This window comes from Dipteris shenzhenensis, chromosome 3 (assembly GCF_047967505.1).
Source record: "Dipteris shenzhenensis isolate YYH24624 ecotype China chromosome 3, Dip_SZ_1.0, whole genome shotgun sequence".
Lineage (NCBI taxonomy): Eukaryota > Viridiplantae > Streptophyta > Polypodiopsida > Gleicheniales > Dipteridaceae > Dipteris > Dipteris shenzhenensis.
In genome coordinates this window covers 2,627,748-2,654,234 of record NC_141598.1, presented here as the reverse complement: position 1 = coordinate 2,654,234, position 26,487 = coordinate 2,627,748, and the positions used below count along the sequence as shown (strand labels likewise).

At 42.3% G+C, this 26,487-nt stretch overlaps 2 protein-coding genes across 3 annotated transcripts; one reads left to right on the top strand and one right to left on the bottom strand.

Moving 5' to 3' along the window:
* The first annotated feature begins 205 nt into the window (after window positions 1–205).
* NARA5 (pfkB-like carbohydrate kinase family protein) lies at window positions 206–3,101 on the top strand. Of its 2 annotated transcripts, none has more exons than XM_087372996.1 (5): window positions 206–740; window positions 1,405–1,667; window positions 1,763–1,880; window positions 2,007–2,215; window positions 2,421–3,099. In XM_087372996.1, the coding sequence occupies exons 1-5, from the start codon at window positions 312–314 to the stop codon at window positions 2,884–2,886; spliced, it is 1,485 nt and encodes a 494-aa protein (XP_087229122.1). In that variant the 5' UTR covers window positions 206–311; the 3' UTR covers window positions 2,887–3,099. The 2 variants fall into 2 exon arrangements, with proteins under 2 accessions (XP_087229122.1, XP_087229123.1); XM_087372997.1 differs by having other exon boundaries at window positions 625–761; window positions 2,421–3,101.
* A 16,860-nt stretch (window positions 3,102–19,961) lies between these two features.
* LOC147903228 (RNA-binding protein) lies at window positions 19,962–21,427 on the bottom strand. The gene is made up of 5 exons (XM_087371149.1): window positions 21,345–21,427; window positions 21,180–21,258; window positions 20,702–20,987; window positions 20,490–20,621; window positions 19,962–20,210 (listed from the first exon to the last, which is right to left on the bottom strand). The coding sequence occupies exons 1-5, from the start codon at window positions 21,425–21,427 to the stop codon at window positions 20,086–20,088; spliced, it is 705 nt and encodes a 234-aa protein (XP_087227275.1). The 3' UTR covers window positions 19,962–20,085.
* Window positions 21,428–26,487: the final 5,060 nt, after the last annotated feature.

Genomic DNA, 26,487 nt, shown 5'->3' with positions numbered 1-26,487 from the left:
ATGGGTGGGGTGCTGACACACAGTGCCCATGGTGGACTCAAGGCACCGGAACTGTGGCTGGCCAAGAAATTATTTATCAAATCAGCTGCTGCCACGTCAAAGTAAGTTTCCACCTTGTGTGATCGGGCCTAGGGGGTGATGCTGACGCAACCGGAGAGGAGTTAAGGAGAGGGGGATGACAACAACAACAACAACAACAACACAACACTCTCAACAGGCACGCACTGGTGTCTTCTTGGGAGGATTCTGTTTTCTCTCGCATTCTGCCATCCATGTGATCTCTCTCTGTTGCTCAGTACGGATCTTTGTCCATGGCTGGGGCTAGTTGCACTCTGTCGTCGGGGGGCGGAGGCCTCTCCTTATCGCCTGCTCCACGCCTTAACTTCCTTTCACCTGTGGTATACGTTTCTAATCTCCCACTCGGCAGGAATGATGCCAGTCGGAGGGAATTTCCTGCCTCCAGGGACTTCTTTTCCATCAATTTCATCCTCCCTCTATCTTCCCTCAGCTCCTTCTGCTTTGCGAGAGCGGAAGCCTGCCCACCGTCTTGCGTTATAAGTGAGTTGGTTTGGCTTAAAATTTTCAATTGTCAAGGTAGGGTGGATCGCAGACAGCCAGTCGGCCGAAGGCGAAGGGCGGTACATGCATGTGGCAGAGATTTGGAGAACGAGTCAATCGATCAGCTATCAGAGGCAACATTACCTGACCGCTGGGACGTTGTGGGCTTGGGCCAAGCTATGGTACTTTGATATTCACTTGCGGTACACGCTTTTCACTTTAGTTCAAAACAATGCGTTTCCTAACAACGGGACAAAGTTCTAATGAGCGAGAAGACCTCTTACCTATCCCATTTGTCAGTAGACGGGATATGTGATCCAGGCTTTCCTCTATCCGGGTTTTTTGTGTTGGGAGTTCAGAGGGAGTGCTAAATATTACATGTTCCTGTTGCCAGGGTTCATGATGTGAGACTTCAAGCTAGAGCTCGAAATTTGGAAACGGTCGTTCAAGTATAAGCATTACGAGGAGACGTACTTTTGTGCATTTGAGATTCCATGAATTACGAGGAGACGTGCATTTGTGCATTTTAGATTCCATAAATATGTTTATGGGTTGTAATAGCATGAGTAGGCATGTCATTCCATGCCTGTTGTGTAATCTTTTTTTAAAAACAGTCCTCGTGGCCTTAAATTTGAAAATTTGGGAGTAGCCTTTGAGAGACATTTGGCTATCGAAGCGTGGATTTTTCTTTGTTTTGTAAATTACGTGCAAAGCGTATTTACAATTGAAATTACCTTATTTGGTTTCTTCATGGAGACGTAGTTTCTCTCATTGCCATTTTTATGACCTAGCCGATAATAGCATTTGTACAGCCCTGAAACATGATAATATTTGTTTCCTTTTTAGGTGGATTTTTCAGGCATGGTGGGAGAGGAGTTCATAGAGAAGCTAGAGCTTGAGAAAGGCACCCGAAAGGTCATTAACCATGAAGAAAGAGGAAAGGTTTTAAGGGCTTTGGATGGGTGCTCTTTCAAAGCGTCTGCTGGTGGATCTTTGTCTAATACGCTCGTAGCTCTGGCAAGGCTTGGTTATTCAGACAGCAACAGCTCGGCTCTCAACGTAGCAATGACTGGAAGCGTAGGCAGTGATCCCTTGGGTGATTTTTACAGGTCCTTTGCTGTGTCTGGCTGAAGGTTTTGAAAGACTTTCTGACAGCAAACTTTGAAACAAACTGAGCATCTTTCAACCACCTTTTTCTGTACAGGGCAAAGCTTCTCAAAGCTAATGTGCATTTTCTTTCCCCACCAATCGTTGATGGCACTACTGGCACGGTGATTGTTCTTACAACTCCAGATGCTCATCGGACAATGCTGTCATATCAGGTGTGTTCTCAGATCACTGTTGCTTTACTGTTCTAAGCTGGCAAAGGCTGGAATTTGGCAAATGCTGTCTTATTCAGATATGCTCGATGGTGTTTCTGATGTTCTTGTTGCTTATGCAAAGTACAGGGCATGTCTTCTGTTGTCAATTTCAATTCAACATTGTCAAGGACAATTTCCAGTGCAAAGATATTGGTAGTCGAAGGTTACTTATGGGAGATTTCTCAGACGATAGATGCCATCGCTCAGGCTTGTGAGGCTGCGCACAAAAATGGTGTATTGGTTGCTCTCACTGCTAGTGATGTGTCATGTGTGGCAAGGCATCGCAAACAATTTTGGTCTGTCGCAAACTAGCCTGCACTTCCTTGTGTTTAGATATTTTAGGGTGTGTGCTCTGAGGATGGGAGTGGATCAACAGTGTATGTCAGCTTTTTTTCTTTTGTTGGGGGGGGGGGGGCTTCGATGAGGCGGGGACTTGCTTATTGCAAATTGAATGAAGAAGTATCAAATTCATATGTTTTTGTTTAATTTTCATGTGGGCAGGGATGTAATGGCTCTGTGTACAGATATTCTTTTCACCAATAGTGATGAGGCAAGGGCCATTTGTGGGTTCGGGTCAAACGTAAGCCCGGCATTGGCTGCGCACCATTTGAGCCAGTCTTGCCCCTTTGTTTCTGTCACGGATGGAGCTCGGGGTTCATACATTGGCGTAACTGGAGAAGTCATATACATATCACCTGCACCATGTGTTCCTGTAGACACTTGTGGAGCAGGTGATGCCTACGCAGCAGGTATATTATATGGTATCCTCAAGGGAGTATCTGACCTAAAGAGCATGGGTAACTTGGCTGCAAGAGTAGCAGCTGTAGTAGTTGGACAACAGGGCACACGCCTAAGACAAAAGGATGCATTGGAGCTGGGAAAGTCCCTGTTTGCATCCTCCCCTGTTGGGGAAAGACTATTTGAAGTCACAAGTTTGTGTAATGATATAGGATCTGATAAGATTTGAAATGTCTAAATTGATTTCCATTAGGTTCCTGTACACACTGTGATATCTTGGCTTTTCGATTTACCAATTTTTTTGTACATAAGCAAAATGATGAAGTCCCTGTTTATTTAGCTTTGTAATATCACCTCCTGTAGATGATAATCTCCTTTTTACCATAAATTTGCCCTGGACAAAGGTGAAATGTGTAATTCTTGGCAAGATCTATAACCCTCTACCAATTATGAAGCATTTAGAGTCCCATTGCAAGTATTATATATGCCATGTCTTACATGTTCTAATTCATGCATTCTAGGATGTTTCTGGTTTAAAGTTCGATTGTAGCCTGGCGAGGCATTATCTATAACAGTATTTACTCGTCACTGGAATTAGGAATACATGTGCACATATATTCTGTGTGGCAGAGACGAAACCAACAATGGAATAACTTTGTGCATGCATGTTCATTCCACATGTCCTCTATTGTTTTGGCTAAAAGCGTAAAATTGTCCGTGACCAGAAAGGGAATTTATCGGGGAGATGGTTCAATACAAGTGCCAGTGTCTGCAGGTGTATGGCTAGAAAAATACCGAATGTTGCCTCCAGTGAGGTCGACCAATGATGGATTTTTGTGGATGTGTGCTATTGACTTGGTAATTTTGGATGTTGAATTTCTTTTCCGGGGGTTCACAACATGCAGGAAAATGGAACAGTTTAATAAATCTTAGGTGTCGGTGTCCTTTTGGTTAAGAAGTATGATATTTCTTAATGAATATGTCTCTAAGCAATGCTGCTGTACACATGGGCTGGTCAGAAGTTCTCTCAGTATGCAAGTAATCAGGATATGGACCCAGGATTCTCTCTCCAAGGAGGTATAGACTGCATATAATGGGAGCCGGAAGTTTTACTTCACTCACGAGATCTCTTTTTATCTTGTGTTGTTACATTCCCCGTACCATGTCATCGTTTTCCTTTTCTTTTCAAGTGCCTCATTCAAGTACCATGTATGGACAGTGGGTACAGTCCAGGTATTTTAAAGACATGCTCAAGAAAAAGGTGTCTGCAAACAAGGGAATGCGTAGGGCCAAAACATCCAGGGGTCAGGCCTGGTCAAAATCTGAAAACCATGGCTTGGTCAGCGGTGGTTGCTAGGCCAACTTTATGTCTGGACACAGGCAAATAAATGTGAGATACAAGAATTGTGAGTGAACAGTGAAATACAGTAATACAGAATGCATGTGAAATAATGAATTGCGAAGGCATGTGAACAGTGGCTGGGAAATGCTTAGCTTTAAGGAGGTGCTCACTTATTTGGAGCAAACACCCCAGCTGCCTTTGGTTGGGAACTTTGTGTGCATATTGCAAAATTGCAGAAAATATAAAAGCCTAGCGTACATCAAGCGCTTACATGCCTATATGTGTAGAGATGGGCTGGAAGATCATAGATCTCTAGGGAAGTAAATCGGCCCTTTTCTGGTGCAACGGAGAAGCATATGTGATGCTCAGCAGGTTTTTGACATGTTGGTTGATCGGAATGTGCATATATTGAATGGAGAATTACAGCATGCACACAACCTATACGAGGATTGTGTACGTTTGTGGCCTTGCTGAAGGCTTGTGAGAGGCTCAAAGATGATGGAAGGAGAAGATGAATACATGCTGAGATTGCCAGAAAGGGATTGGAGAGGGATCCTCTCCTTGGGAACTCTTTGGTTGCTATGTATGTGAAATGTGGTTTGCTTTCAAAAGCATGGGAAGTGTTTTATAACCTGCCAGTTCAAGATGTTGTCTCATGGGACAACAAAAAAAGCAGGATATGCTGAACATAGTCTTTGAGAGTAAGCACTAAGCTGTTTTGAACAGATGCAAGTGGCAGGCATCTTCCCCGATGCAGTTACATTTGTTTGCAGCTTGAAAGCTTGTGGCCGCATACGAGTCATAGTTAAGGGCCAAGAAATACATGCTGAGATTGATAGAAAGGGGTTGGAAAGAGATCTTTCTGTTGGCAACAGTTTGGTAGATATGTATGCCAAATGTTGCTGCTTGCGAAATCAAGGGAAGCATTTGACAGGCTTCTAGTTCGAATTGTAATGTCGTGGATGGTGCTAATCGCAGGATATGTTGAACACGCGCTTGGTGAGGAAGCACTGGACTGTTTTGAACGGAGGCAAGGGGAGCGTATGGTGTCTTTCTGGATGCTCTGACAATGGTTTACATCTTAAAAACTTGCGGCAGCATAGGAGCCATAGACAATGGCTAAGAGATACATGCTGAGATTGCCAGAAAGGGTTAGAAAGAGAGTTTTTTTTGTTGGCAACACCTTAGTGGATATGTATGCTAGGTGTGGCTAGCTTACAAAAGCTTGGGGTTGTTGTAGTATTGTGGAACGAAATAATCGTAGGATATGTTGAACATGGTCTTGGTAAGCACTCAACTGTTTCAAACAGATGCAATTGGAAGGCATCGTCCCCTATGTTGCCACATTGGTTTGCAGCCTGAGAGCTTGTGGCAGCATAGGAGCCATAGACAATGGTCGAGAGACTCATGATGAGATTGCGAGAAAGTGGTTGGAAGGAGATCTTGTAGTTGATGGCACTTTGGTCGACATGTATGCAAAATGTGGCTTGCTTGCAAAAAGCATTTGACAAGCTTAAAACCTTCTTGTACTTGCTCTCGAGCCTACCCTCCTAGTGTGTGCATGTGCAAACTCGAGAGACCAATATGTCAAATAGATCTTTATTCATCATATTTACAAGAGGTTGGCACCACGCCTCTAAGGGGTTCAAATGACCCACCAGCCTTATAATAGGGGATGGTAGGTTAGAAACTCTACTAAACAATCACGGCGGTCAACTCTAACCTTGACTCATGCAATCAACTCTACAGTTGACTTTTGGGATTCTAATAGTAGTTGTAAGGTACTAGGGTCTTGAACTTAGTCTCCAAGTTGTGGCTCCTCATGTCGAACCCATTGCCTAGTCCCAATCCTTCCTCCCTTGGCTTTGTATTTGATACCACAATCCCTTTATGCATAGCGTTAGCCAAACACGACCTTTGGCACGGGCTGGTGGCCTAGTTATCCCACTGCACCATACCCCATTGGGCAAGCCCTCAGCCTTCATGTTCTTCGGTCTACAAGTTCACACGAGTCATCATGACCCTCCGCTAATAGTAGTTGTAAGGTACTAGGATCTTGAACTTAGTCTCCAAGTTGTGGCTCCTCATGTCGAACCCATTGTCTAGTCCCAATCCTTCCTCCCTTGGCTTCTAATTTGATACCACAATCCCTTTATGTGTAGCGTTAGCCAAACACGACCTCTAGCACGGGCTAGTCGCATAGTTATCCCACTGTACCATACCCCATTGGGCAAGCCCTCAGGCTTCATGTTCTTCGGTCTACAAGTTCACGAGTCATCACGATCCTCCACTACACAACGTCCTGACTAGCCCACGTTTCCTTGGTTGGCTAGTGGCCTTTGCTCAAGGTCAGCATGTCGGATTCCTCAAGCTCACTACAAGTCTCAGATTCCTTTCGAGAATGGTACCGAACGGTTCATAGTTTATACAATGCTATGGAGAATGCAAGGGTCCTCACCGTTCTCCTCACTTTCACGTGTACTGAGGCCCCTTACCATGTTTTGCTTTCTAGTGCGTCCCGAATTCCTTTCGAAACGGTATCGAATGGTGCATAGTTTATACAATGGTATGGAGAATGCGGGGGTCCTTACCGTTCCCCTCGCTTTCACGTGCACTCAGGTCCCTTCCCATGTTTAGCTTTCCAGTGCGTGCTCATGAACATGCACCACGAGATCACAATCCATAAGACGGCATGAGACGTTACTTGCAAGATGGTACTAGATGGAGTGCCAAACGAACGCTTGAGAACGCTTGATTGCAATAGAAAGTATGTACAAGCAAGAGGGAGCACAAACGATCGTTGATGTTTTCCTCATGGAACGCAACCTCACATGAGAGACCACTATCTGCCATATAATAGTAGTTGGTCGTTAGGCACCATGGTGTCTCCCTTTGCATTGGACGGCACTGAACACTCATGATAGGTCAATCATAACGTTGACTTTTCCAACACCCCGCTCAAAAGAATCGATGTCCTCATCAATTAAAGGGAAAGCATTGTCAGAATTTACACCCAAAGTCTAACCTCACCAAGATAGCTTGCATGTCTCCCTTTGCATTGGATGGCACCGAACACTTAAGATAGGCCAATCCCACCGTTGAATTTTCCAACAATAGTCGCTAGCAACCAAGCAGGGTGGTAGATCCATTCGTCACGAAATGCTCTAAGCAACCGTGGCAAGGGGGGAGGAGAGAGGGGGGGATCATGCATGCGTGCAAAGAGGGGGGGAAGGTGGGGGGAGGGTTTCACAAATGTGCACAAGGGGGGTGGGGGCGCATGTGCACAAGGGCAGAGGGGGGGGCATGCATGCATGGGGAGGGCGGGGGGTGTGCATGCACACATTAGCTGGGGAGTTGGCACGAATGCACACATTTTGGAAGGCGGGTTGGTGCATACAGGCAAGAGTGGGATGTGGGGGCGCATGCTCGCGCGATGTTGGGGGGGTGGGTCGGGGGTTGTTGCGCATGCATGCGCGGGGGGGATGCTTACGCATGCGTACAATGGGGAGTTGTGTACGCGTGTATGGGGGGGCACTAGTGGTGTATGCGTGTATGGGGGGGCACCAGTGGTGTTTGGGGTGGGGGGTGTTGTGCATGCTTGCAAGGGGAGGGGGGGTTGTGCATTTGCGCAAGAGAAGAGGGAGGGAGGGGGGGGGCATGTGCACAAGGAAGGGGGTGGGGAGGGGGTTTTGCACATGCATGAAAGGAAGGGGGGGCGGCATGGGGGTGGGAGGTGGATATGCATGCGTGCAAGGGGGGAGGGGGGGCACATGCGTGCAAGCAGAGGTGTGTGTTGTGCATGCACGCACAATGTTTGTGTGCAGGGCGAATTTGCGAAAGCGGGATGGGGGTTGTTGCACATGATCTTTTAAATTCCTGTAGTAAATCAAGATGTCATCAAGGTAGAACAAGACATACTCAACCAAAACATCTCTTAAGATTTGTGTCATCAATGTGGAGAAGGTTGCACGAGCGTTAGTTAGCCCGAAGGCAAGCACCATCCAGTCATTCAAATCATATTTGGTCCTCATAGTCACATCATCTTCTACAATTCGGATTTGATGGTAGCGGGATCTCAGATCAATTTTTGAGAAATACCTTTCGTGTACAAGCGAGTAGAATAAGTCTCGCATATTAGGAAGTGGATACTTGTTCTTGATGGTTATTTTGTTGAGAGCCTTGATAGTCTACACACAACAACAAGTCCCCATCCTTCTTCTTTATGAATAGTATAGGGGCTCCATATGGTGACTTGGAGGGCCGAATAAATCCAGCCTCAAGCAACTCCTTCAGTAGGCTCTTAAGCTCCATATTTTGTTCATGAGAAAGTTTATAAGGAGCCTTAGTTGGTGGGTCTGACCTCAATTTGATGGTCAATCCCTCCTTTTGGTGGTAGCCCCTTTGGAACATTCTCAGGCATAATGTCTTGGTATTGTCACAGCAAGGCTTGGACCTCTCGGGGTACATGTTCTATATCCTAGGTCGACTCTTCAACTCCCTCCTTGTCTGCCTGCCGGATTACCAGTAAGTATGTAGGATTACCTTTTTTGATGGCCTTCTTCATTTGCATGTCTGACAGAGTCTGTAGCACAGCTTCACCCTTGTCCCTTGAAGCTTTTATCACTTCCCAGTGTCCTACATTACAAAGAATGACCTGCTCGCCTCGGTTCTTGATTAAAGAGTAGTCACGTTTCCATGGCAACTATCGGAACTTGTGACAACGTGAGATGTTGCTTTCGACTTTGATAGCCACACCGTGGTCGCGCATGCTATTGCTTGCCTTGGAGTGTTCATGGTTTTGACTACCTTCCCCTTGCTCTCTTTCATCTAGCACTATTGCATATAAAATGGGTAACATTGTGCCCAAACGAGAACTAAATCCAATATTCCTTTTTCAAAAGCCAAAATTTGATACTTTTTTTTATCATAATTAAAATTACTATTATACAGTATCACTATGGAAAAAAAATATGCAAAAAAAAAAGTTCTAAGTTTAAGCGTATTTTTCTTAGTAATTTTTAAATGTGTCAAAATTTACAAAATTTTTAAAAGCACAATGCATAGTCCTTATAGTTTGTCAACTTTACCAAAGGAATTGAAAAGTTGGGCAATTTATTAATGTAATGATACTAGAAAAAAGATGAACATTAGGAGATTCCCACATAACTAAAAACCATCTTACTCTACAAGTGCATTCTCATCTATATCAACACTTACAGCTTCATCATCATCAAGGTCATTGTCATGATTGATAATGATCTAGAAGTGGATGATCCATCCTCCTCCACACTATCAATAAGAACATTGTATTTATCCCTATGAAGACCTAGTGCTACTTCCATTCACAACTGTGTGAGTCTAGAGGAGGAGGATCCAACAAGATGTGTCGCATAAGATGGAACTTTCTCAAAGAGGATATGTATTGTCTTCTTCCTTAGGCGTCCATCATTTGTAAGTTGAAAATCATAAACACGTATGTCTACTTCTCCAAGATCATAAACAAGTATGTCTACTTCTCCAAGATCAAGAACGTCCAATCGTGGTTAGTTTTTGGTACCCCCTTCTTGCCCTTTTCTTTTTTGCGCATGCAACTATTTTTCAGAGCAGATGTTCCTTTCAATGGATTAGCATGCGTAGTCCTAAGCCATTGCACAACAATGGAAGTTGCATAGAGTTTTGAATTTCTACCACTTTTGCAATCTAGAATGGATGCCCAAGAGGGTCCTCTTGAGCAAGAGTTGCACCTGCCCACATTTTAGTGAGCTCTTAATGTCTTTGATGAGATCGTCGTGCACCAAGATACATCTCTCGTGTAGGTATGTTGATTAAGGCTTTAACCTCAAGTGATAGACTTTGAGATTGTACAACTTGTTTACAAGGAGGATAAGGTGTTGGCCATACAAAATCATTGTGCAAAGTAGTAGTTTTACTCTTGAACCATTAAAGGATGAGGGCTTGTTCTTTAAAGAAAGTATTCCACCACATTCCACTGTTTGCACTTATAGAGTACGTTTTTGCCTTCTCTATTAAACCTCTCTTGTCAGACATGCACCTATCATGGTAGTCAACATCCATTCCTTGAGCTTGTGCCTACTTTACCTCACTCTCAATCACTAGAGGTTCTTGCATTGAAGCATGAATTTCACAGACTGGATCAAAAGATAGAAATTGCAAGCCATCCGGGGTACCCAATTTGAAGAAGAGGCATATTGTTTACCATATAGATATGGTATTTGATCTGCTCTAATCTTTATGGAAAATTGATGCTAAAAGCTCAAGTCCTTCGATCTCTTGATGCACCATTCATCACATGGTCCACCTTGAATAAATCTCATGAAATTGTAGGTCTCTTTCAAGTGACAAACTTGAGGCCGTGAAGTATAAGATTTTTTCACAAGATCCATCATCTCTTCCAAAGTGGATGCATTATTTCTTCCAAGCTTCTTAGAGAATGTACTAAATAGTTGATCTATTTGATCAAGAGTATGACCAACCAAGAGAAATTGAACTTTGATCTTATCAACAACTCCTTTATCCACAAGCATGCACAAGTACACAAGAAATGTCTAATTTTTGTTTTCTCTTGCAGTATTGTCAAGCTGGATATATAGGGTTCTTGGAGGGGGACCTTCCCATGATGTGAGAATGCAATGTGTTATTGTGATTGACAGATTTGCATCATTATGCATATTTGAATAGGTGAAAAACACCTTAGCTTGGAGCCTTTTGTGATACATGAGACATGTAGGTCAACAAGTTCAAGCTTTGCACCGGAAATGGAATGTTCAAATCCAAACCTCTAATGACCTGCTTCACCTTATTGTTATCTCACACTCCAAGCTGTTAAGCCAAAGTGATGACCTTATTGCTGTAGGACAACATTGGTAAACCATTTTGGGAGAGGAGAGAAAAATCATCTTCCAGGTTAAGCATATATTGTGGTGGTAGGACACGATACTTGAGATAAAAAACAAACCTATTCAAATGATTGTTACCTTTGTGGTTGGGAAAATATATCTACTAAAACCTCAATGGAGACGAAGGATGATGGAGACAGCGACAAAGGATGTTTTGAGGGTGACGTTAGATCCCTACACCTATACTCAGCCACTCCCATCAACCCAGTAGATATCTCCTTCGACTTACCTCAGCATCTGTTTGAGCCTAACTTCTTGTTGGAGTTCTCCCGTGACGTCGACGCTCACTTTCCCCAGCTTCTAGACCACTTTAGCATCTTCGACAAACATCGCTTCCCTACTCTTATGTCCAACCAGGTTGAGCAATGTGAAGCACCACCTTTCTAGTATGGAGCTCGCCCAATTTCACGCAGTGGAAGAGGAGGAGGAGCTGTGCACCCCTCTTATGTGCATGCAGCTCACAAGGTGGTTTCTTAAATCTCCCCCTAGGATCACATCCTTTTGTTAGCTCTCCTAGTGCAAATGGGACCATGGTGGCTAGAGACTTACACAAAGCCCACATTACTCAATCTCTCCAGTGCATGGATGTAGCCGACAGCAGTGAAGGAAGAGCTTTACGTATAGGTCCTATTTGTGTCTCCATGCACCCACTCGTTCAAAGTGATGAAGGAGGAGCCATGTGAAATGATAAAACAAGAAGCAACTAAGATAGACTAGCAATAACTGGCGACAGTCCTCCTTCAACCAGTGGAGGCTCTTCCAAAAAAGACCCAAGAGGAGATAGAAGAGATTCTAGGCAGACTCCAGGAGAGTCAAGATTACCCTCAACCAGCGAGGAAGAAACTAAGGACCTCCCACCATTGGGCGTCAACGAGAGGAGCACAAAACCCTACTGGAGTGAATCAAGCAGATGGAGAAGGTAAGATAGTCAAGGCTTTTTTGGATGACAACTTGCTTCAAGACTCTCTAGTCTACTCATGCTTAGTAGGATTTCTATCCTTAGTGTTGGGATATCTCAAGGTGTATGCCCGAAGCACACCTTGGGTTCTATGTGTGTGTGCTAGAAGCACAGTTAGGTGCCCATAAGCACTGTTAGGTGGTGGTAGATGCCACATAGGCTGATTGAGAGATTCTAGGAGCTGATTGAGGAGATGATTGTGGAGCTTGGTGGCTCATGTATAGGTGCCTACATATGGACCTCACCCTTCTTCATTCCAAAAGCATTCTCTTGTTTCGTGTTCAGCTTCATGCTTTCCTTTCACTTCTCCAACATGGTATCAGAGCACTATGATCCTCCTTGAGCCCATTTATGCCATGTCATCTTCTTCTTCTTCCCCACCTTCCTCTTCATTTTCCCCCTTTCTGCCCAACCACTTAGAGGGCTCAACTCTTGTTATGCTCTAGCCGAGATAGCATGACCTCGGATAGATCGGTGGGCATTTTCTCTTAGATGACCAACTTTTCTAATAGTTAATGTGCGTAATTAAAATGTTCAAGAGAAGTAACTGCCAAGGTCCTAGGTGAGGGCGGAATGGCATTGACTAGATAGTTCTGAGTGCTAAGGCCTAGGTGCACCTAAATGTGCAATAATGCCAAGGGCAAGTGGATTTTAATGTGCCCAAGAGAGGGGTAAAAAGGTGCACCAAGTGGAGAGGCTATAATGATGACATTTGGCAAGGAGAACTATCTAGGGAATTGAGGGTCTCATGGATAGGAATGAATGAAATAACGAAGAGATCTGTGAATCAACTATCCAAGGGAGAAGGCTGGGTGGAAATATAGCAAGCCATCGCCCGTGATAATTTTGACGACGAGCAGAGATTTAACCCAAGGGAAAAAGATGACGATAGAGTAGGTTTGTGATATTTTGGTATCAGAGCGACAGGAAGAGAAGAGGGAAGGGTGGAAACAGCGATGCTGTGTGACGGTACAAGAGAAATTCACACTTAATAGAAGGCATATCAAAGGATATTCCGAAATAGTATCGCCATTGACTGATCTGACCTCAGATAAAGTACCATTTATTTGGGGATAGAATCAACAAGAAAGTTTTAACACCATAAAACAAGCTGTGGTCTCAGGACCGCGGTGTTAAAAATAGTTGATCCCCAGAAACCGTTGTTCCTAGAAACCGATGCAAGTGGCATTGCGGTAGGAGCAGTTCTCCTTCAAGAGGGAAGGCCGGTAGCCTTTGAAAGCAGGAAGCTTTCTCCCTCTCAAAGGAATTGGCCAACTCATGAATTGGAGTTGTATGCAGTTATCCATGCTTTGAAAACATGGAGGCATTATTTGTATGGTTCAGAGTTTTATGTGGATGTGGATCATGATACTCTGAAACATTTTTGTAAACAACCTGACTTGAGGGGCCGCCAAGCTAGGTGGGCAGAGCTCATGCAGGAGTTTAATCTAACGATTCGGTACCGAAGAGGAAAAGACAATAAGGTGGCTGATGCGTTGTCTCGCATTATGCACAACCTGAGTTTCACGGTATTAGAGAGTGCTCTAATGACCGAGATCAGAGAAACTCAGAAGGTGGACGAGTTTGTCCAGAGCTTATGGCCTAAAGCTCATGTGTTAAAACCCGGGGAAAATGAAAAGGATAACCTGGCATCCAGAAAATGCCAAACTTATGCAAGATATACCATAAGGGATGGTATGCTAGTTAGAAATGGCAAGGTTGTAGTACCTAGTCAGAATGATCTCAGGCAGAGTCATTCGACAGTGCCATGATAGCCCGTGTGCGGGACATCCAGGTGTCGAGAAGACCTATGATCTCGTGAAGCGAGATTTCTTTTGGCCAAGGATGAAAAAGCATATTCATGAATATGTGACACGGTGTTTCTCGTGTCAGGTAAGTAAGGCCGAGCGGGTGAAGCCACCCGGACTTTTACGGCCCTTGGAAATACCACTAAGTAAGTGGGAGAGCATTTCCATGGACTTTATTGTAGGGCTACCTGCAACACAAGGAGGGTATAGTTCTATCCTTGTGGTGGTTGATCGTCTAACCAAGATGGCTCACTTCATTCCGACTAGAGAGTCTGTTAGTGCCCCGCAAGTGGCGGATTTGTTTATTAGACATATATTTCGTCTGCATGGATTGCCTAGATCCATAGTGTCAGACAGAGATGTTAGATTTACCGGTCATTTTTGGACAGTGGTATTTGAGACACTAATGACTGAGTTGGGAATGAGTAGTGGGGATCATCCTGAGATGGATGGTCAAATGGAGAGAGTCAACCAGACTTTAGAGGATATGCTGAGGGCATATGTGTCATTGAGGCAACATACATGGGACAAGTGGTTGCCATTGTTGGAGTTTGCCTACAATGATAGGAAACATTCATCTACTGGGTTCAGTCCGTTTGAGCTGAACTATGGTTATAGGCCAGCCAATCCAACTATAGTTGGAGTACCTCAGAAAGTGCCTAGTGTCGTGAACTTTGTAGTTCAGATGCAGGAGATGCTAGCACTTGCGAGAGCTAATATCCGCCAGGCTATGGATAGAGCCAAGGTGTATGCGGATGAAAATCGGTCTATAAGAGTATTTGAAGAAGGAGAAAAAGTTTTTCTCAGAATTCCTTCGCACTTGAAGTCGTTGACTTCAGGAGAGTGTGCTAAGTTATCACCTCGATACTGTGGGCCGTGGTTAATTCTAAAGAGAATAGGCAGTGTAGCCTATAAATTAGAATTGCCACAGGGGTGTAAGGTGCAGCCGGTTTTTCATGTTTCGCGCTTAAAGAAATTTTTGCATACAGGTGACTCACTAATCGAAGGTGTGGTTTTGTTTCAGGAGATAGAGGATATTGCAAGGCGCCAACCAACAAGAATCCTGGACCGAGGAACAATGCAAATACGAAATCGAAAGATACCCACGGTGTTGGTTGCATGGCATGGTCAGCCTCTATCGGAAGCTACCTGGGAATCCGTATACCAGTTATGGAGAGCGTTCCCAGATTTCATCATCGAGGACACTGATGCTTGAAGAGGGAAGGAATGTTATGCTCTAGCCGAGATAGCATGACCTCGGATAGATCGGTGGGCATTTTCTCTTAGATGACCAACTTTTGTAATAGTTAATGTGCGTGATTAAAATGGTCAAGAGAAGTAACTGCCAAGGTCCTAGGTGAGGGCGGAATGGCATTGACTAGATAATTCTGAGTGCTAAGGCCTAGGTGCACCTAAATGTGCAATAATGCCAAGGGGCAAGTGGATTTTAATGTGCCCAAGAGAGGGGTAAAAAGGTGCACCAAGTGGAGAGGCTATAATGATGACATTTGGCAAGGAGAACTATCTAGGGAATTGAGGGTCTCATGGATAGGAATGAATGAAATAACGAAGAGATGTGTGAATCAACTATCCAAGGGAGAAGGCTGGGTGGAAATATAGCAAGCCATCGCCCGTGATAATTTTGACGACGAGCAGAGATTTAACCCAAGGGAAAAAGATGACGATAGAGTAGGTTTGTGATAACTCTCCTCCTACAAGGGACCTCTTCTAGAGTCCTTGTAACTGGAGAGACCCTTCATATAGGAAACCTTCCATGTTAGAGCAATTAGGGAATGGTGCCCTCAGACCCGCGCAACAGCTGCTTTCTTTCTGATGCCATTTCATGCAATACGACTTGTTGGAGCAACCATTTCTAAATTCCTCTGAGCCACGCTTGCACAACAACATGAGCTAGCCCCTGTCCAACTTTGAAGTGAAATGATCCACCAAGGAGGGAGCAAACGTGAAAAAACCAGTCGACAATCAAGCTCTTAGCTATGGTGACGTGACGTGGCATTTTGACTTTTCTCTTCAATGGCTCTTCTCTAGTATACCAACTTTATTTCTACCTACAAAGCCCTCTTTTCTGTGTCTTGAAGAGTGAGATACAAGCCCTCCAAAATTAGGCCTCTGTTTTGGATAGTTTTGACAATGTTGTGAATTTGGTGCTACATTAGATGCTACTTTAGCATTTCTGATATTTTAAAGTGTTGAATAGCATCAGTACAATTGTGGCTACAACTTTCTTTTAGGTTGCTATACCTAGATTTGCCTGGAATACTTTCATTTAGCCACCTCTATGAAGCATGCAAGTTGAAGTATCATTTCCACTATGACTTTTATTATGGAATTTGGTTACAAATCTTTGCTACACCAAATGCTTATACTTTGAAGCTTTTCAGCTTTTTCTATCCTTGAAAGAGAGTAGACACTGGACATTTTGGATTAGACCCTCTCATGGCTACCTTCTTGCATATTGATAAGTTTAATGGTAAAGGCTTTCACACATGGCAGATGAAAATTAAGTTTACATTGATGAGGGAAAACCTTTGGGGGCTTGTCAAACTTGCTTCAACTTCTTCTTCAACAGCCTCTAATGCTAGAGAATCCTTAGCTCCTACACACCCGACATGAGATCCTGCTAGAGAGGAGAAAGCCTATGGCATTATTGCTCTTGGCTTAGGAGATGACTATATTCTAATATGGAGTCTCCTTCTGAAGCTTGTCAAAAGCTTGATATTCTTTTTGGTGCTAGCTCTCACATCTCAAAATTGTCACTTAAGATTGCTTTCTTTGAATTGAAGACGGCTAATGGCACTCCCTTGGCTGCCCATGTCAATCACATGCGGAGTCTCATGACTCAACTTGCCTCTATCAACTCTCCAATCACTACAAATGATGCAATGGTAGTATTGCTCAAAAGTATGCCTGAAGATTATGATCATGTTGTCACCACATTGAAAAATCTTCCTAATCCTACTCTTGAAGTCTTATTACTACCCTTCAAGAAGAAGAAAGACACAAGGAACTCCAGAGAGGCAATGACACAGCCTATGCCATAAAAACTCAAATGGGCAAGTTTCCACCTTGCAAACATTGTGGGAAGACCAATCACCTCTCAAAAGATTGCTTCAAGATCAATCCTTGCAAATATTGTGGCAAAAACAATCACCATGAAAAGTTTTGTAAGGCCAAGAAGGAAGCAACTACAAAACCAGAAACCGCCAATTTACTTTCGGTTGATGTGCCTCCACAAGCTGAGGCCTCCTATGATGATTATACTTTTTGAACCAGCTCCACATATGCTCCATATCTCTCTTTTATGTTTGAGTCAAGGTACTCTGCCTGGATAGTCCTCCAAAATGAATGGAATAAACTATTGTGTTCTTTGTAAACACCTCTAGTCACCATATGATGTAGGCCATGTGTATGTGTTTAGCTCCATGGTACCTCCTACAAACATTGTGTGCATGTGCATGCAGGGGAGATAACCATTGGGGTTTGACTTCACACCCTTGGGAACCCTTGCTAGCATGAGATCCTAGCCATAGATTTATCCTTGACCACCATTAGATGGCTTGAGACACTATGTGGCTAGATATATCCTTGACATAGCCTGAGGCATTCCCTTGAGGAGGGGTTTGTTGGGATATCTCAAGGTGTATGCCCCAAGCACACCTTGGGTTCTATGTGTGTGTGCTAGAAGCACAGTTAGGTGCCCATAAGCACTGTCAGGTGGTGGTAGATGCCACAGAGGCTGATTGAGAGATTCTAGGAGCTGATTGAGGAGATGATTATGGAGCTTGGTGGCTCATGTAGAGGTGCCTACATATGGACCTCACCCTTCTTCATTCCATAAGCATTCTCTTGTTTCGTGTTCAGCTTCATGCTTTCCTTTCACTTCTCCAATGCTTACTTATAAAAATCTCCTTCATTCCTGTTTTTTGTGTGAATGGGGTCCACTCATGTGGTTAAAAACTGTCCTCCAAAGAGATCTAAAGCCAAGGAGCCAAAAGCCAATGCTACCAAACAACCCTCTCCCACTGAAAAGTGGGTACCTAAAACACAAACCCTCCTACTAAAAGCCAACCCACTGGTCAAAATCCCACTAGAGGTAGTGAAAAGGACATTAGACAAGCAAAAACAATCAATAATAATTCTTTTGATCCACTCAAGGAACAAGACGAGAGTATGGAGAAGAGGGACAATGTCAATCAAGATGATAACATGGTTATAGAGACTGGGTGGTGGTCCAAAGAATTTGAGGAGGATGTCAATAGGGAAGATGCAATGGAAGATGCACAAGCTAGTGAGGAAGAGTCAGAGGAGGATGATCAAGGAAAGGCTACTATACTTCTCATGAAGATACTAGTCAAGGCAAGGCATTCACAATAGTTCAACCTAAGAGAAGACAATCCAAAGCAGCCACAGTGCCAATAAACAGCCCCAACCCCAGGGCTAAAAAGGGGCTAAAAAAGAATGTTAGATAAAACGATGACCTTATTGACTCTCAATGTTAGAGGACTTATGGACCCTGACAAAATTGAAGAATTAGCCTTTTGGCTAAGAGCTAATTCTCTATTAGCTCTATTCTTCGCATTGCAAAGAGGTCAAGGCAAGTAGGTCTACCCTTGAGGATAGACTAAAAGTAATAGATAAAAGAAGTTGGTACTACACTACTCATGAGGATGGCAAAGGAGGCACAGCTTTAGGAATATTGTCCCATTATAAGGAACCGTGAGGCTATATAAGGCTGCTGCTGGCCACCATGGGTCTTTTGAAGGCCTCCTACTGCTGTGGACTGCCCACTTGGCAGGGTGGCACTGTTTTGCTGCTCTTCCAGCCCAGATCTGCTGGTCAGTTGCTCTGGACATGTACATTCATGCAGAAGATAGCCATGGGCTAGAGGATGCCTAGGATAGTGTGGAAGAGTAGTGCACCAAGTGTACTTGCAACCTTGGATTGAGGAATCTGATGTGAGAGGGTAGAATCTCCATTCGATTCAAGAGTTAGAAAGAGATTAGTTTCCTCGTACATTACCCATCCCCCACGCCCCCCCGCCCCCCGGTCCTCCCTTCAACCCTTCTACCTATCAGTCCCATATACCCAGCATATGCCATTTCTAACCCCTCCATGCCTCATTTCAAGGCTCGTACCACTCCAATTCTTGCAGAGTCAAGGCATTAATTCCGTTCTTGCAGTTTTATTTTTGCAATTAAAACAAATAAATTATGACTTCCATGTGTTGCCCCACCCTAATGCTCTTGAGCGGTCTTAGTCTCATCAAAGGACATAAACTGCTCCTACTTGGCATGGATGATGGAACACTCAAGAGAACTTCTTCATGCGATCCATGTAACTTTGAACCCCTCTTGCTTTGCCTTGAGCATCTCCAACTGCCCATAACTTATCTTGGGAACACTAGAGTCTAACACACTGTAGGCCCACATTGGATATTAGCTGTCAATTGAAATGCACATTTGACATTTCATGCTTACGCCAAGATCAATAGGGAAAGATAGTGAGAAAAGAGGGTCATCTTGCCACATGTGAGCCCCCATGAAGGACATCCGGGAGAGACAAGTAATAGGGATGGATCATGAGGACTGTCAAGTGTTTGCCATGTGGGCAGATTTGCAGATGGCCGTGGGCTGCCATGTGGACCGCAAGCACACAGCCAGCAGCACTATGGCATGTATGCCATGTAGGGAGGATAATTGGCAGCCACAAGGGCAGAATAGGGAGTAAGACCTTAGTTAGCTAAGCCTGGACAGTCTGTGAAGGACTGTCATTAAGAAGATCCACAATGGAGGTTATCCATGAGTGCAAAAAGGGCTGGTCTAGACTATCTTTTTTTCCTGAAGCTGCTGCCAAGCTCCTACAAGCTGCCCTAAATCTCCCCACAAGTACCTACAAGCTGCTCCCTAGCTCCCCCTTGCTGGCTGTCCTTTTCTGGAGCTCCAACTTTCAGCTTTTATCTATTGAAACTACCCTATACAATTACTATTTAAAATATCAAGTGTAGAGAGGTTATCTTGGGCACACCTGGCCCTTCACATTTTCGTGCTTTCCAAATGTCACTTCATCCTTGAGTAATTGGCGTAACTTTTTAAGATTCATGTAAGCAACTTTGTGAAAGGTAAGGAGAATAAGCACAATCAAATTGCTAGCTGAATCAAGCATTTGCAGCACTTTCTTATACAAGTAATTTCCCATGCAAGCACTGATGAAGCAGTTCACTGTCAGCGTAATAACCCTGGATAATGCGTTTATACAAATCAAGGATGATTTTTCCCAACATTAACGTGTCTATATAGGCGTTCTATGTGAGTCTAGATTCACCAGGATCCTTGAGAAGCCACTGGAACCCAATTTCATAAATCTATTCCCATGGGACACACAATCATACACTTGGCCCCAAAGAGTGCCCTAGGCTCATGGCCCCAACCCCTTCCCACATAATTGTAGAACCCACTTCGTTGTCAAGTCCCACCATGTCCTCATCCCACCATCCTGCTCCATCAGCATCTGATAGAAAGTATCAAAGAGAATTCAGATCAGCTCAGACGGGAAAACACAGTGTGGAATTATTAACGTTGGGAATTAGATTTACTTTTTGAGATGCATTTTGCAAAATAAACATTTGTGCGGACAGGAATGTACTTACGTCAGTTTTGTGTTCATTAAAGCTGAAAAGGGGTTGATTAGAGAGTAATGTTCGAGCATCCATTGAGTGGCCTCGAATGGAAAGAAATACCAAGAGGAAACGATTTAAAACACAAACTTTGGATGGGCAAGCTTCCTTACAGTGGTTGAAGTTTCCTAGCTTTGGATTCTGGAAACTGCTACGCCCAGGATTTGAGCGAGTTCCCAAATCATCCCCTAGCACAAGCAAGTGTCTAGAAGGATTGCACCCAAGCTTCCTGCCATGAGTTGACCCTGCCAAACAAGTGACAAATCATAGGGGCCTTGTGGAAGTAGTAACTACATACACAAATGGATTAGCCGTTGAAAGGTACCTTGAGTGCGTTTTCTTCTCTTTAGCTTTTTGAGTGACCTCTTTGGGTTCTCCTCTATACACACCCGTTCATCTTGAGAATTCACGCTAGAAACGCCGCGCTCTGGTGAAGTGTTTTCAAACGTGTCTTTTTGGTGGAAATGTCTCTTGTTGGAAAGTCTCTGACTTAACAAATCATCAATCACTCGGTTGCCACTCGTAGAGGGGTTTGGCTGAAGTATATCCTCTTCGGAGTTCTCATGAAAGAATGAAAAGGCAAGCTGGGAATCCTTCTTCTTTTCAGACTCCTACCTTGACCGCACATTACAAGTTCACATAGTTGCACGGATGAGGTAGATACCGCGAATGATTGTGTATATGCGACAGAAAGACGCCGATCGAGGAAGGGGAAGTAGAGCTTCGATTGTACAACGACATAGCGGTGTGGCCTTAAAGCCAACAGACAAGCATTTTTGAACAAAAGAACACTGGAAACTCACCTCTCGTGCAGTCGCGAGTGTTCCCAACTTCTTGTCCAAAAAATCAACGAGAGACACTGAAGAAGACGCTCCCCTGTGCCTGTTTAAGAGACGTGCAGAATCGAACAAATATGCTGAGCAGCAAAGGAAAAAAGGGAGAGCTTAGCAAAAGCAGGAGGGGCATACTTGGTATCAGAAGCGGTTGCAGAAGAGGAGAAGAGAGAGACAATGGATCGCTGGGCAAAATCTCTGCAGGGTTGCATTGTCATCACGGAAGCCCAGCCCAAATCACCGCGGCAGCGGTGGCGACGGTGATGAAGCTTTCAAGTTGGAGTTTTTCCCGCCACTTTCAAACATTCAAACTTTCTCTCACCTCCAAGGTCTAAAAATAGAATTTCGTAAATTTCGCATTAGAGCTTTCACACAATTTATAACTTTGTTTGCAAAAAAAGTGCACGTTTTTGTGACCTCCAATTTTTTTCCTTCAAACACTAAACCTAGGAACACTCCTTCACACAACTCTAGAAAGTTCTCACCTCTCTCATTCGCCTTCATGACTCTAGCCTGTATGGGCTCCTTTATAAGTGGTACACCCCATTTGTTTTGTCATGCATCTTTCACACCATATCGTTGGGGCGCTCCTATGGATGATTGATTGTACCTTTCAAAAGCAAGGACAACAAACCGCAACCAACATAAGCAAACATAGCCATCCTAAAAAGTCATTGTTGCTTAAACTTTGTGATATGAGGAACTTTGACACAATACAATAACCATAGAGACAATAGAGATTACACCAATGGATCGAATGCCACTTGATGACCACATCCACGTAGTGGGATCATTGAGCTGATGCATGATAGAAAGAAATCCCATTAGTTGTTGCATGTGTTGATGATGGAACATTACCGTCTACTCCATGTCTTCCCCCACCTCTATCAGATTTGTGGAAGTAAAAAGGTTCCACATGTACCAACAAATTCATCCCATGAATGTGAGTGCCATCAAAGTAATATGATCATCAAGCCTCCTCATGCATGCACATGTGCATATGTGTATGTGTGAGTGTGCACATGCGCACGCTCAAATCCAATTAGGTCACTCTTGGAGACTAGGTGCAAAGTGGTCCACAATCGCCAAATGGGTTTTTGGTTTTTATTGATACAAGATATTGTCAAATATATGCTAGAATGTATTTTCCAAATAATAAGTATTGTAAATATATTTATCAACAAATGAGATATCTTTATAGAATGTTCAAATTTTACAATAATCATTAAAAAATGCACTAATGATGCAAAGCTTTGCAACTTTTAACGATAATGATGCATGATACAAAGTCATACACTTTGCAACAGAGGTTTCACCAACATGTTATAAAAGTTCAGAGGCAGCATCATCTCATAACATTATAAAGAGATGCTTTTGTCATAATGGAGCATAGAAGTAATTGCTCTATTTGTTAAAACTCATCACCAACCTTATAGAATATAGGAAAACCAATCATATAGTTTGTTACAATGGAACACACCAACTACGTTTCATCATTAAGGTCGATGACAAAGTAGAGAGAGCTAAATAACCATGGCAAGGATGAAGAGAGGAGGAAGAGGGGACCTAAATATATTGTTTGTTACAATGGAACACACTAGCTATGTTTCATCATTAAGGTTGATGACAAAGTAGAGAGATCTAAATAACCATGGCAAGGACAAAGAGAGGAGGAAGAGGGGACCTGCAAGACAAAGGATGAAGAGAGGAGAAAGAGAGGAGGAAGAAGGGACCTACACGACACAAAAAGGGAAGGAGGATGCACTGCTATCAACACAACTTTTTGCATGCTGTAGCACCTCAAGCCTTCACTTGTAGTGGCAAGGTAGTAGAAAAGGCACCTGAAGGAGAAAGTAGGGTCATGGTGTTGGCTGAAGCTCCTTGAGTGCACCTCAATGGAAGTTAAAGTGCAGAGATGAATAGAGGCCAAAAGGTGACACAAAAGGGGGAGCACAGGGGAGGAGGGAAATGAGACAATGTTAGTATATAGTAGGCCTGCTTGGTTTGGATATCTCAATCATAGTCATATCCCCATCTATTGTAGTTTTGTTAACCTCCAAATTTGTGTCTTGTAAGCAATAGTATTGTTGCAACTACAATTGTACATTTGTTGATGCATGAGGATAGAAGGTAGTATTTAAATAGAAGTTCACTAGAGTAAGTTTAGTGTTTATAGTGATGTGGTGTTCAAATTTCAACCCACTAAGTTGGTTATGTTTGGATAAAAGAGCTAAATCGTGAAGAGACATCATTTTCTAGATCTATGTTACATGTATCTACCAAAAGCCTTATGATATCAATTGTTTAACTATACAAGAATTCCATGTATCTACCAAGCATTACGATATGATTTAATTGGCTTACCTTACTCCCCTATAAATATGGAATGATACCATAAACCAATAAGTTAACTCCCCTATTAATATGGAATGAAAGAACTACTTATCTACTAGACCCAAGTATTTACTAAGTATTATGATACCAATAATTCAACTAACTTTTGTCCCCTATCAATTAGAAATAGATATACCCATAAGCATTGATTAAAAGGGGCATCCTTTATAATAAGGAAATGAAATATTAATAGCTAGAGAAAACTAGTAATTAATCTAGCTAGTACAAAAATTACACATAAAATGAAAATATCCTAAAATGAGGGAATGCCATTTTAAAAAATCATACAAAATTTTTCAAGAGATGTGTGTGTGCATATGTGTATGTGTATATATGTGTGCATGCGCATGCACCTACCCTTACACAAGTCCACACAATTTGCATTAGCCTCATCATTTGATGTGTGGGACTCACTACCTACCATATAGAAAATCACTTGGTTTCTTCCTCCAAAAGAAAATAGATTGAAATCATATAGAATTCCAAGGCATAAATCCTTTTATCCATATGAGACCAATAAAGCCACTAAAAAATATAAGATTACAAAAATTTAATTTGGAATAGTACAGTTACATATCCCTGCTTTAATGGTAGAGGATTTGAAAACGTGCAAAGCATGTATGTTTGTGTTCACGTCCTACATGGCCACTCCTTGAGACCAAGTGCATTTGGTCCAGAATTACAAAAGTTTATAGAAAGTATTTTCCAAATTAAAAGTGTTGTAAATAAAACTATCAAAAAATGAGATATCTTGATAAAATGTTCATATTTTACAATAACATAAAAGCTTCACTAATGATGTTCCAACTCTAGTTTTACTCCAAGTTAGGACCTAATATTATATTCTAATAATGGTGTGAGGTTCACTGATTGCATTTGAAGTTAAATCATAAGAATTTTTAATTGCATTTGAAGTTAACTCATTGATTTGTAATTGCATTGGAAGTTAACTCATAAGAATCCTTAATTAAGCATGGCACATTCAGAAAAATGTACGTGGGTACAATTTTCTAAATTTCATGGATAGAAATTTAAAACACCAAAAGCTTAAGGTAAATTAGGCCCTAATAAATTATACACACACACACACACACACACACACACACACACACATATATATATATATATATACATACATATATAATATATATATACATATATAATATATATACACATATATAATATAGATATATACATATATAATATATGTACACACGAGGTACACACACACACATCTATATATTGGGCAACATGATAAAATAGCTCACGAGGAGCTCAAGTTCACCTGCTTGATCTTGTGAATAACTTGAGTCAACATTTTAAGAATGTTATCTACAAATGTGCCAATCAAAGCATGCACATACACACAAGTATTGCATGTGCACATGGTTGCACAAGCATTGGTGCAAAAAGTCCCCAAATATTAGAACTCGAATCATGGACTTTCGAACTTGAGTCAAGGTCTCTCCCATCTCTCTTGTTTAAGTTCTTGATTTGAAATTCCACCTACATTCAATCCAAATGAATGCACATAATAATAACTCAAGGGGGTAGTTCTTGATCTAAAATTGCACCTACCTTGAAATTACTATATGCATATGTTCTAACATGATGCAAAGAAAATGTGAATGAATGCACATAATAAAAGCTCAATGGGGTAGATCTTGAGCTTGATTACTAGCCTTTTAGACTTTATTCATTTGGAATCTTGAGCCTAACAAGCTAAACTAGGGGGCTATAAATCATCTATATTGGAAGGCCTGCAATTATGCAACCACCACAAGCACTAGGAATGACGCAATCTACCAAAATCCTCATGTAAAGCATAATCTAGAGTTTGAATAGTAGGCATTTTACTTGAGTCATTTTCCCTAAACAAGTCACCATAGTCATCCAAACTAGCAAATGTGAGTGCATTCACATGCACATATGTTCTAGTGCAACTACCCCATTCCACACAAAGCCCTAAAAATCCCTAAAACTCACACATTCCAAGCTTGAATACCATTTTTTGAACTTGAGTAGAAAGCAAGAGGAAACCTATCAAATTGCTTGTTTGCTACTAGGGATTACGTGCACTAATGTCTATTTACATGCATCCTATATGACTAGGGTGCAAGATCATTCAAAAAATAAGTATGTGAAGTCAAATTAAGGACACTAATATAGACCATTGCTAATAATGATTCCCATTTTGATGTGAATAGTAACATTTAAAATTTTAAATCTTAAGAATGGGAATCATTATTGGCAAGAGGGCAAGGAAAAAAGAGATGGGATGAAAAGACGTCAAGAAATTAGGAAGAGGAAGGCAAGTTGAGATCTACTAGATCAAGAAAATGAACCTAAAGATCACATATGTGAGGGAGATAAGGACTTGTCATAAGTGAAATAAATGATATGTCACTTCTAGGTCTTAGGCCTATAATAGAAGTGTTATTAGTCACTAGGGGCATCATTTTGTGATGCTTGTACTGATGCCGCTAATGCTCATGGCAAAATTACATCATGCATAGCATGAGAAACATAATACCTTGAGTGCATCAACAACAACCTGCTGAAGACAAAAAGCTACTTGACCAAGTTTGAGTAGAGATACCTTTTTAAAATTCAAAAATTTGCATCATTATATGATGCTGTCTTTTTCTAAAAAATATTGCATCATTAGCCTTCGTCATTTTGAATTGAAGGTGTTGTACTAGGAAAGACTAGGGTTTTAAAGGAAAAAGGAGTATCGAAGCTCATTATTTTATAACTTCAACATGTTTTCTTGAAAGACCGCTATGTACTTCTTGGTAGTTGTCAATGTTGTCCCCATAGCTAACTTGTTGTTGCATTGTGTACCCAATTCAATCATATTATAGAGCATTATGATTGTACAATT